The 12711-nt window shown below is 42.4% G+C and overlaps 1 protein-coding gene across 6 annotated transcripts in view; it reads left to right on the top strand.

The window, feature by feature from the left end:
* suco (SUN domain containing ossification factor) overlaps positions 1 to 12711 on the top strand; it is a 59274-nt gene that overhangs the window by 22352 nt on the left and 24211 nt on the right. For 5 of the 6 annotated variants that reach the window (XM_031311612.2, XM_031311611.2, XM_031311610.2 and 2 more), the window contains exons 2-6: positions 6864 to 6984; positions 9827 to 9928; positions 10908 to 11236; positions 12006 to 12146; positions 12481 to 12673. In XM_031311612.2, coding sequence (XP_031167472.1) covers positions 6864 to 6984; positions 9827 to 9928; positions 10908 to 11236; positions 12006 to 12146; positions 12481 to 12673 — 886 coding nt within the window. The remainder of the gene's footprint in view (positions 1 to 6863; positions 6985 to 9826; positions 9929 to 10907; positions 11237 to 12005; positions 12147 to 12480; positions 12674 to 12711) is intronic. The other variant, XM_031311613.2, reaches the window with a different exon arrangement.

Here is a 12711-nt window from a genome sequence, read left to right as displayed (position 1 = left end):
GATAACAAGCAAAGTTTGGGAACATAAACAGGTCAATAACTAAATAATTCTGGTAAGTCAATTTTGACTATTGGATATTAATAATAGCAACATTTAATACACATTTAAGAAGAGATTTTACAGCTTTCTAAGAATTTAGTGAATTATATATGAATATAATGGCGTTTTTCCATTACATGGTACCTGCTCGACTCGCCTCGCCTCTACTCGCCGTACTTTATTTAGTATCACCTCCGTCGAGGTTCCAAGCGACCTGAGACAATACCAAGAGGTGACGTGAAAATCTGCAGATTGCTGATTGGTCGGAGAGAATCGTCACTAATCACTGTGTCATCATTGCTAGTGACAGGCAGGGGTGTCCTGAACAAACACATTTTTAAATAGTTTAGTTTTTTTTTTTTTGCTGCCTCCAGCTTCTTTTGAAACAAAATGTGTCTTCTGGCTGTGGCAACAGCCACATGCCGAGAATCGAAAACAACACGCCATCAACGTTTTGTGTGTGTGTTGTGTTAGGTCACAGCAGTTTCTTGCGGCGTCGCTATGACGACCAGCCACGCTCGGTACTAAATCTGCAATGGAAAAAGAAGGACGGGGCACCGTGGCCGAGTAGAGCCGAGTAGAGCTGGTACTAGCAGTGGGTAAGCGCCATAAGTGACGGTAAAGCCTTACTTGTCCTTATCTGAAAATAGACTGTGAAACAACCAAGGTTTGTTTCAGAGAATATGCAGGAACAAAGAGGCCTTGATACACAATAAGCACATCACTATTTTGCAAAGTATTCAGACCATACCAGACAATGTGAGACTTTAAAAGAAATATGTAAAGCGATTCTAAGGCTTTGTGGCATCCAGTGCAAAGATGCTAGTAGTGATATTTTGAAGGCTTTTGGTAAAGGGATTGTGCAAACATTCTACAGGGACCCACACTAGTGATGCTTTCCTGTAAGCACCTTACAGCTGCAAAGTTCTGGCCAAAGAGGGATGAAATCTGTCATATAGGATCTTGTGTGTAAAAAAATAAAATAAAATAAATAAATAAAAAAAAGTTGGGATACAATAAATGTTTTTTTAGTGTGTGAATAGTGATATGCATGTCAAGGATTCTGACTGCATTGCCCTATAACCACACTTCAAACAGATTTATAAATTCTGAGTGGATACACTTAAGCTTGAGTTATGGTTCTGCGGAGGCTCCACACAGAGCTTTCGCCATAGCCTACATAAGTGGCCTGACGTTTATACTTGTGCGTTGGTGTGTGCGTCCTGCATGTATGTGTGGGTAGTGTGTGGAGTCGAGTGTGCGAGAGAGACGGTGATTAGCTTCCGAGCGAGTAGCGACTCTAGAGTCATAGTGAGAGAAACAAAGTGTCTCCCCTGTTCTTTCTAACCACGGTGGGAAATATGTAGCAGGAAAAGTTAACCCTCTCCTTGATTTCACGTTGTTTATGGAGAAGGAGAACCCAGAAATGAGTATGGGGGAAATGCAACAATACCAAGCAGTACCATACCAAGTATGTCCGTTTCTCCACGTACATACAATACCTACGTATGTACCCGCGGCGTAGTTCTAACAAAGAAGCATAAATCACGCTTTAAAGTATGTCTGGTCTGGAGGTCATCCCCGTCCTTTTTTTTAACATTGACTTGACTTGGCTGTCTCTGTACTACTTTAAGTTCCCAACTTGTTCTCTATCTCTCTACTGTCTGTTTGTCTCTGGATTGATACATACAGTGCTCAGCATAGGTGAATACACCCATGCTAAAGTTGACTAAAAAGAGGAATAAAAAAATCATCTTTTGGAAATTGATCTTAATGCCTTAATAAAAAAAATGAGGAAAAATCCAACCTTTAAGGACACCAATTGTCTTTGTGAATGAATAATGTATCGTAAATAAATAAATGTTCTTCCTTAAAATACAGGGGGCATAAGTCAGTACACCCATATGTTAAAGTCCCATAGAGGCAGGCAGATTTTTAAAGGCCAGTTATTTCATGGATCCAGGATACTTTGCATCCTGATAAAGTTCCCTTGGCCTTTGGAATTAAAATAGCCCCACATCATCACATACCCTTCACCATACCTAGAGATTGGCATGGGATACTTTCCATAAAATCATCTCTCGATGCAAATCAAACCAGCTATTAGGCTAACTGAAATAAAACCATGCCAATCTCTAGGTATGGTGAAGGGGATGTGATGATGTGGGGCTAAGGGAACTTTATCAGTCAACTTTAGCATGGGTGTATTCTAGGGGTGGGGGAAAAAATCGATACAGCATAGTATCGCAATATTTTCCGTGGCAATACTGTATCGATACAGACGCCAAGTATCGATCTTTTATTAAATATGTGTTGGTCAGTTTGTCTGCTTGACAATCCCATTTTGGAGCAATACAATTGAAGTGAGATGAACAAACAGAGAAATGTATCTTTTTAGATAAAACAGATGTTGACAAAGTTTCTTTTTGGGGACATCATTTGAAATTGGGAAAAATTTGAAGTTGGAAAAAAGGTAATGAATTGCAATATATTGCAATATGTTGTTTTTTTTTTTGTTTTTCTTTTTAACTTTTTTTAAACTTTTACAAAAAATAGAAAAAGCCTGATGGGTATACAGCATCTGACATTGTTACATGAAGTAAATGAAGTAATAAAAGAAAGACAGAGGCTATATGAGAGTATATACAATAACCATAGTAGTCCAGTGCTTCCTGTCTCATGATACCGTCAGGAGTATAAATACAAAACAAAACAAAAAGAACAATTACACACACACACACTCACAAAAAAAAGAAGAAAAAAAAAAGGTCCAGAGAGGAGAATCAAACCCTTAGTCAGTGCCGAAAAAATACATAGAAGCCTGTTTTATATTTTGGTCATTTAGATCTTATCAAGTAAAGCCAAAAATGGTTTCCACGTTTTCTCATAATAGTTTGGTGCATCCCCTCTGCTAAGGCGAATCTGTTCCATCCTAGAAACACAAACCATTTCGTTGAGCCATCTTTTAAAGCAAGGAGATGATGGAGACTTCCAGTTGAGTAAAATCAATTTCTAGGCCACTACCTTGCCTGTTTTAAGTGCCTGCTTACAGTTGGAAGGGAGGGTCGATGTCTTTTCAGAGGAGCCAAAGATTGCCAGGTTACAGTCTGGTTGAATGTTTATTTTATATTGCTTAGAGAACCAATTAAATATGTCACTCCAAAAGTTGTCCAGTACTGGGCAGAATATTGCAATAGGTTTAAAATCGCAATAATATCGTATCGTGACATAAGTATCGTGATGATATCGTATCGTAAGGCCTCTGGTGATTCCCCCCCTAGTGTATTCACTTATTCTGAGCACTGTATACATGTGCAGGAAGGCCAATTTATGAATAATGTTTTAATAACTTTCAAAGGTTTTATAGCCCACACAGGATTTAAGTGCTGAGAGATACTGCATTTTGCAAGAGGGATCGGAAGGAAGTTTGTTGCAGTTTTGTCTTGATTTTTCACTTTTTCCCATTTTTTTTAAAGTTCCTCCATAAAGTGTAAATGGCTTTTCGTATATAGCAATGTCGTTGTGTACCCATCGTTGTAGGCGGTTATGGTCTCTGGGTGTGTTGTCTGACATGATTTTGCTTGTCGAGGGCATAGTGTCACTCTGACTTGACTGAACACGTAATTAGAGGGCCTTTTCTCTTGTTTTAGTCTACCCTGATAGTCAGTTACTGACTACTATACTATACTATAATACTAAATAAAAAGGTTACATTTTCATAGGCTTGAAAATATTTTTACTTTGTCGACAATTTTGATTTGAGTTAAAATAAATAAATAATTATAGACATTAATTATCTTTTTTTTTTTGCATGTTGTTCCTATAATTTGCTGGCATTTAGTTTTACAGCAGTCTGTTGCATAATTTTGTACGTGTCATCTTCCCTGTACATCCGTGGGTGTTTTAGTGGTTGAGGGGGGAGGGCGGGAGAGACAGGAGACATTTGAAACGCAGGCCAACATAGTTTAAAGCTATGGATCTAAGTTTAGCCAGGAGCCTAGATTAGCCTGTGGTTCCTATTTACTCCATAGTATCTGTACACTGCTCTGCTCTTAGGTTTCCCTCACTAGCTTTGTGGCCCACCCCCAGCCCTTTTTGGGAAGGTGTACATTACGAGGTGCTAAAGCATATAGGAACGTACAGCGTACTGTTTGATGAACAGTACGCCACAGGGACCCAAAACACACGGTAAAGATCATGTCCTGGTGTCGGAGTCAGCTGTCCCTCAGAGTTGAGGAGCCAGGGCTTTTTTTACTTGGACGTGCACGTTTTAACATTCAGACAGTGATAAATCCATCACAGAGAATGCAGAGATGGTAACTTCTCTACCAAGCCTCAGGCATCTTTACTGCAACATAGCCAGAGGACAGTATCAGTAATGGGTCAAAACTCTTAACAAATTTGGTAAATGGCATGTTGACTTGAGTAGCTTTTAATGTTTGTAATAACACCTTGTTTTACTGTGTTGTCATTTGCTCATAAATCTGATAGTGTTTACAGCACAGCTTTCACAAGATCCTCTTACAAATGAAGTCTCAGGCGGATGTTCTTGTCATCTTGTATCTGCTCATTCAGCTCAGATGTTAATGAACAGAATACAGATGGAGGGGCTCTATGAGTGACAGGACACTGACTTGCACAGGTGGCTGTCTCTGTGTGATGTGAGAGTATGTGTGCTCCCTGCTTATCTCCCTCCTCCTGCCAGCCAGGCTGACAGGGTGCTAACATGACTGTCCATGTGTCCCGCTCTCTCCTGACACTGATATTCGACCGCTCAAGGAGAGCTGCTCCAGTTTCAGAATCACATGCTGTTTGTGTTGGAGCCCAGTATCTTTGTGCCTCTTGTCACTGATGCAAAGTGTTGTTATGCTCCGAGTATGATTTTTGCATTAGTATTCCCATGCATGCTAGGTTTAAAGAAATGTACGATGCACATGCCAGTGCCTCTGGTTCCCCATAATAGGTGTTACAGAGGTCTTTCTGCATTAAAGGTGCTCTAAGCGATGTCACATGTTTTTTAGGCTACATTTTTTGTCACATACAGCAAACATCTCCTCCTCACTATCCGCTAGCTGCCTGTCCCCTGAATACACTGTAAAAAAAACGCAGTCTCTGTAGACAGCCCAGGCTCCACAAACGGCAACAAAAACAAACTGCGCCAACCTGCACCACCAAACATAACAAACAGCATTCCAGCCAATAACGGACAAGAAGGAGTTGGGGGTGGGGATTGGGGGGTTAGTGCGCGGACAGACAGAAGGGGGAGGGAATGGGATGAGGAGGAGGGAGGGGCGAGCTAGTCTCGTTTTGTTTGAAAATACTTTGAACGTCAACAAGAAGTAACGTCACCCAACATCGCTTAGAGCACCTTTAACACTGATAAGTAATTTAATTTGTTGGCTCTAAAGCAATCTGCTGACCAGACCGACTTACAGTATTAAAGTTCAAAGTAATTTAAGGGTAGATATAGTTTGTGGGTGAGCTTTGGGAAAACACTATGAGTGTCATAGCAGAGGTTTGAGCAGACCTCTTGTCCGTTGAGCTTCACTCTCCCCTTGCTACCTTGTTCACTTCAACTCCACTGTTAAGGTAACCAACTGAGAACCAGCTGTCTCTCCTCTGCTGGTTTCTTATGGCTTCTTTCCATTCCTATTTATTTTGCACTCTCTGTCATCAGGACCATATGCTTAGCATGCATATCACATCAGCAGTTCTGCTTTTAAAAAGATGCTCATGTTTTTACATTAGCCCCCGTAGTCTGGCAGAGATAATGTAGGTTAGGCCTGTTGGCCTTGAGCAGATAAAGTGCAGCTATGTGTTGCCGACATTCTGTACCGCACATTATTGGTCACCTTGAAAGTAATTTAACATAATTAAGTGGACACGCTAGGTGTGCGAAAATATGGAGGCTGAAATATGGCTGGAAAAATGCCGAAATATGTCATTTGCATGTCTCGATAACGATATCCATCTATCCATCTATAGACACTTTTATATCGTTTTGACGATGTTTGAGTCTGCCTTTGTCTTGCTCTGTGCCTCCCTCCTTGTAGCCAAGATGTTTCCTGACTGTCCTTGGGGTTAATCTCTCTCCATTAGTGTATCTCTGTTTTTCCTCATGCACATTCAGCCTTCTTTGCTCTCCTGCACTCATGGTATTTTTATTGACTGTGCCCAAAGAGCTCGTGTCAGTTGCCTTCCCCCCCGAGGGAAGGAAGTGCTCTCAGTGTGAAGGACCTTTCAAATCAAAGGCACTTATTGCTTACAGCATTGTTACTTACTGTGCTGTTGAACTTCTAATCTTTGTTTTAAACCCACGCCATGATGTGGAAATGGCAACACGTTGACGCTGGGTTTTAATGATGACATTGATTTCTTTTTTGTTCTTTTCCCTTTTTTTTTGCAACTACTTGTACAGTAACTGGCATTGATTACCCTCTCATTTTAAGGCCCAGACACACAGAGCCGACGGCCAAACGTCGGCAGAAAAGGCAGTTAGGCTGATCAGTCTCCCCAAATTGTTCAAAGAAGTGCCTTGGAACACACCAAAGCAACGAGACATAATACGTCTCCATAACAGCAGGCGGCGCTAATCTGTATTGTCACCCAAAAATGAAAACCGGCAGCTGATTGGACGAACACGTCACGTGGGTCTGGTTTCTCCAGAAATTCGGACGACAGCACGGAACACACTGAACAGACTCGAGTCACTACAGACGATTATCGGCTCTGTGTGTCCGGGCCTTTAGTTACATGTTCCTGTTGTATGATGATCACAATCATTTTGCATTGCGTTGACAATTTTTTCCCGGTGTATGTTTCAGGTACCCCAGTCAATATGTGTATTGTTCAGAGCAGAGCTCGTCTGGCCCTGGTCAGTCTGCGGGGGACAGAAACCCGGAGGACCAGAAGCAGAAGCAGGAGCAGGACTCCACGCAACACAAGGTGTGTTGCCGTTTTCTTTACATGTTTTAATCAGCGAATCAGTCAGTCACATTACGCATTGCTTTTAATAAACAGCCGTAATACACTATTGTAATAAACAACACAGATGTTTGATAAATTATATCAAATAATCCTTGTAACACCAACTTCCTAATTTCTAAAAGCAATTCATCCACACCGCCTAGAAACTATTTTCAAAAAATAGATCAATTATTAACTTTTCAGTTGTTTGCCCTGAGATGCTGGAGGCTCCAAACATTACTGGGCTGGGTGGGGGGGTTCCCATTTTTATAAAGGGGGGGGGGAGATGCGATTTAATTATTGATGTATCACACTGCTCAACCTCCCTGGGAAAGCTTATGCAAGGGTGCTGGAAAGGAGGCTCTGACCGATTGTCGGACCTCAGATTGAGGAGGAGCAAAGGGGATTCTCTCCCCAGGTCGTGGTACAGTGGACCACCGCTTAGACCTTTTTAGGGTTCCTAGAGGAATCATGGGAGTTTACCCTGTGTCACCAAGGGAGTATGGGGTACCAGGGCTGTTCGGTGCTTATATCACCGGAATGAGAGCTGTGTCCGTATTCTACGTTCCAAGCCTCACCGATGCTGATGAGCTTTGGATAGTGACCAAATGAATGAAATAAGTGGCTTAGGCTCACCCTTAGAGATAGGAGAGAGAGTGTTTCCCACAGATTAGAAAGCAATTTGTGTTTTTCTGCTTGAGCAGCACTGGTTGAAGCTTGAAAATATTTCAAACAAATTAATAACATTTCCACTGGTCGGACCATTCAGCTCCGTTTTAGACCGATACCTCCTGTTCAGGCTGGTACTCATCCTCAACACGTGCCTTTTTCAGTCGCGGAAAATACTTTTCAATACTCATCTGCATTGAAGCAGCAAACATTCAGTGTAAGAGTAAAAAAATGACATACCATTATTTATAATAATTATTTGATTCACAGCTGCTACATATAGTGTTTTGACCTCGACAACCCAACTGCATTTTACCGCAAACTGGCGACTAGTTAACTTTCTAAAGCAGGCGCAATCGCTTGTTTGCGAAGAGTCGGGTCGGGACTCCAACATTAACACGCTGACAACATTGTATTCAGAATATAAAATATTTTTATAGCACTTTTTGATGTGTCGTTGTGTAAAGGTGTTCACGAGATACCAACCTTTCGTGGTGAACTTGTGAATTTCGCCAGCCGTCTTCTCCATAGACAGTGTTTTCATGGAGACAGACGCTGAGTGCACGGGGGATGATCGAGGGGCTGTGTGTGTGTGTGTGTGTGTGTGTGTGTGTGTGTGTGTGTGTGAGTGATGCATGATTGACAGAGACGGAGGAGAGCAGGGAAAGGAAATGCAGCTGAACAAATGCTGCGTGTTTTAAATAGCGTTAAAAAAAATTATTTTATAACGAAACGCAAAGTCTTGATTGTTCGGCGCACCGCCAAAATATAGTCTGTGTGGGAAACACTGAGAGATCCGTAGGGAGCTCAAAGTAGAGCCACTGCTCTTTCTGTCGAAAAAGAGCCAGTTAAGGGGATCAGGGTGGAGGTTAAAGGTTTTCCTGGCGTGTCCAACTGGTAGGAGACCCTGTGGTTGACCCAGAACACACTGGAGAGATAACCTATCTCATCTGGCTTGGGAACGCCTCGGGTTCCCCACAGGAGGAGCTGGAAAAATGTTCCTAGGGAGAGGGACCTTTGGACTACCTCGCTTATCCTGCTGCCACAGCGACCTGTCCTTGGATAAGCCACAAACAAATGTAGCGTGGGTATTCAGTGTGGTTAACAGTGCTGGTTCATCTAGTTGGCCAGCTGTGGGATGGTAAGCAGCGTCACTGGACTCAGTGCTCGTGGTGAGATGTACGAGTTAGCAGAATACCCAGAGGACAGCGGTGGGAGTTGGGTCATGCGCTTTAATGCACCCTTGGTGAAAGGGAACCCAAGCATGTGGATGGTGGGAGGGTATTGCATAAATCTGTTATTTCTCCCACCAAGATAGCCAAGATAGGCGTTGTTGAAGAAGAAAACAACATATCGGTCGTTTCACCATATCTCTCTATCTTTACAACTGATAATCTTGTTGTGTGTTTGAAACTGTGTCAGGGACCCTCGCAAAGAGTGAACACCATGTTCAGAACATGATTAGAGCCTTTTCCAGATAAAAAGTTACTTAGAAAGCAGCCCACTTGCATGTTGTCAAGAACATAGACTTCTCTATCTAATAAGTCATAGAGGTGGTTTTGATATAGGTCAGGACCTGCCCTGTGGGGTTAAGAGTTCAGAGAATAAAAAGCTTTCCCAATTCTCTGCTTTGTCCTTTTTGCAGCCTTGGTGAATAATGTCGGAGACTAATCCATCTTAAGTCAGTCTGTGGATGACATTCCATCAGAGTTGAGAGTAAAGCGGTTTTGTCTGAGGTGAACTGATGCTGGCTCAGAGCTGGGTCTGGGTTAAAATATTTGATACCCTCCGCTCTTATGAATGGGCCCTCAAACGTGTGCGTGTGCGTCTGAGTGACTGAGTGAGAGGGAATCATTGTTAGTGGTCCAGCAACAAACAGGCGTGCCAGGGCAGTTCAACAGACCTGCAGTCTGTCATTGGCCCTATGACACAATCTTTGTCTGCCAACAAAAGCCTTTTTTTTTTACAACCTGAGAAGCAAAGACCTTTTGCATCTGACATTTTCGCACAAAATGCATTTCTTTAATAACCATAATCCATCCGGAATGTCCTGCAAACAGTTTGAAATGTCACCCTGAGACGGTTTTCATTTTTAGCCGGTGATTTTTCATACGTTGTAACTGTTGGAGGTCCTTATTTCTTTTCTACGTAGGTGTTGGAAGAATGGACGACACACACATCATACGATATGGGACTAGAGACGGAGAGAGCAGCACTAGAAAAGCTAGCAACACACAATGTGCTCCAAGAACAGGTAACAGCATATATCTACCAGTTATTAAACGGTCTCAAAACTACTGTAGGGCTGGGCAATATTGACAAAATAAGCATTGAAATATACAGGGCTATATTCAATATGGTGCCAATCCTTAAATAATATATATTTTTTAAAGAAACACGAGTAGAGATCATGGTATTTCAACTTGCAAATAGTCGTCATTTTCCTCATCATATTATGCACACTAATGAAAGATGGTTGTCTATTGTAATCACTACCTATAAATAGGACAAAACAGACAAAAGGGGAAAGATGTTGTAAATGATGAAACAAGTTGGTCTCTAGTCATTTGTGTACTTGAACTGGTTTAGGTTGTAAACAGTGATTAGTAGGGGTGTGCAAAAAAATCGATTCATGTCACGATTCAAGCTCTACCGATTCAAAATCGATTCATAGAATTCCAAAAATCGATTCATATATTGCAGTAGACATACAATTTAAATATATATATTTAAATTGTATGTCTACTGCAATCACATGGGAAAAGAAACTACATTTACATACTGTGAATCATTTATTTTGTTTTTATTTTAGATTATGTTTTTGGGCATTTTCAGCCTTTATTTTGATAGGACAGCAGAAGACATGAAAGAAGAGAGAGAGGGGGGAATGACATGCAGCAAAGGGCCGCAGGTCGGAGTCGAACCCGGGCCCGCTGCGTCGAGGCGTGAATCGTTTTTTTTTTTTTTAATCGAGAATTGTTTTTTAATCGGAAATCGATTTTGAATCGAATCTTGAGCCTAAAAATCAATATCGAATCAAATCGTGACATTTTCTGAATCGTGCACCCCTAGTGATGAGCTAAATCAGTAGAAATGCAATTAAATAAAAGTGGGTTATTCAAGTGTGATTTATAATTAACAAGATGTTCGAGGAGATGGTGCTCACTTTTGTTTTTTAAGCTGTTGATGGATTATCTTTTTTATGTGAATGTTTTTGTGTTTTCTCTCACCAGACTGTGAATCCTCGGCAGGCTGAGGGAGAGGAGACCAAGCCTGACCCAGAGTCTGATACTGTACCTGTTGCCCCTGAGCCCGAACCCCAACCAGACCCCCATGTTGACGAGGACCTGCAGACTGACACCCAGGACCATGACCAGGAGGTCCCTGTGTCCTCAACTCCAGAACCAGTTCCAGCACAGGGCCAAGTGTCTACAGATGCCCCAGCCCCAGCAGAGATTGTCAGTGACGCCCCTGCTGCACAGCCCAGCCTGGACTCAACCTCAGCCCCAGATGAAGCTGAAAACACACCTACCTCACAGAGTGACGACCACACCCACACAGAGTAAGCTCAGAATCACTTCCTCATTCCAGAGACCTTTTTCTCTGGCATTAGAAGTTGGCTATAACCACAGAGAAGTCACATTGGCAAACTAAAAATTAGAATCGTAGATGCCTAAGAAAATACATGTTCCTCTTATGATGGTTAAAGCCAATTTCAAGCCAATCTAGGCATGTTTTCCATTGCACATTTGCTTTGATATTTTTTGTTGGTTAACTTTTGTTCCCTTCAGTTTTTATTTGAATTATTTAGTTTTATTTATTTAACCACGGACTGATCACAAACTGAAAGATAAGCTCAAAGGAGAGCTGGTCTGACAGCCTGGATATTTCCATGTCACATTTTATGGAACTGGTGGCCAGTGTCGAGAAGTTACACGAAACTGATCATACTGTATACGGTGACATTTTGTCTAAAGGAAGTTAATGGACATTGTGGGAAATCTCCTGTGTGGACAAGGAACTTTGACCAAGATTATTCTGGAAATGACCTGCGTCGAACCTTCAAGAAGAATATGTCCATCCAGTGGCAACTCCTCTCTCAAAGTGGCTGTCAACATCAGGACATTTTAAGACGTGCACATCAACTGCCCCACCAGCAAGCGACCTCTCCACCCCCTTTGTCCATCTATTTCTTGCTCTACTCTCTCCCTATGCTCTGTGTCGTTTATCTCCTCTTTCTCTTCCCTTCCTCTCTCCCGCCCCATCCTCCCCTCTCTACCATCCCCAGTGTAAGGAGGTGTGATAAACGCCGTGTCCTTTCTTTCCCTCAGTGCGGTGCGGGTTGCCAGTGCAGGAGATGAACTCGCAGTAGACAACTTTGTCTTTGCTGAGCACTCTGATTCACAGTGCTGGGTCATTCCCCCCGAACTGGCAACCTGTGAAAGCTCCCCTTTTGGCAGGCCTCTGTTCAGGTGAGTTTCTAACCCCCGGAATCCAATCAAAGCACAGAGACAGGTAATCAAGGTACAAGCTACACCTCTCTGCTGTGCGCAACCGTCAACCGCTGGCCTTGCTCTCCATTTACTTCTGCTTTTTTAAATTTTATTTATTTCCTTTTTCCATCGTTTTGCCTGCTCACGACCAAGGATTGAATATACTTTATGGTTTGCATCATGTGTCCCACATCGGAGTACTTAATTGAGTTCTCAACCCTTCTTTATCTTTATTCTTCCTCCCTCCATTACCATCTTATCCCTCCAACTCCTCCTCCCTCTCCACCTCATTGGCCCCGTGTCTGTGCTATAGTGTGGATGAGGCTGGCATAGAGGACCAGCGGACAGGCCAGAGCCATACCTCTGGGGCTGAAGCAGAAGTCCAGTCTACTCCAGGCCATGTGGACCAGGAACAACAACAACAACAGCAGCAGCAGGAGCTGGAGGATGGGCTTTCTGATTTGGACCAGGAAGGCAACAATTCTCAACACCACCAAGAACAGCAGGTCAGCAGCTTGCGGTTCCTAAGTATTTCTCACGTCAG

Source organism: Sander lucioperca, chromosome 11, assembly GCF_008315115.2.
Source record: "Sander lucioperca isolate FBNREF2018 chromosome 11, SLUC_FBN_1.2, whole genome shotgun sequence".
Taxonomy (NCBI): domain Eukaryota; kingdom Metazoa; phylum Chordata; class Actinopteri; order Perciformes; family Percidae; genus Sander; species Sander lucioperca.
The sequence above is the reverse complement of the archived record's forward strand: the minus strand, read 5'-3'. Positions and strand labels throughout refer to the sequence as shown.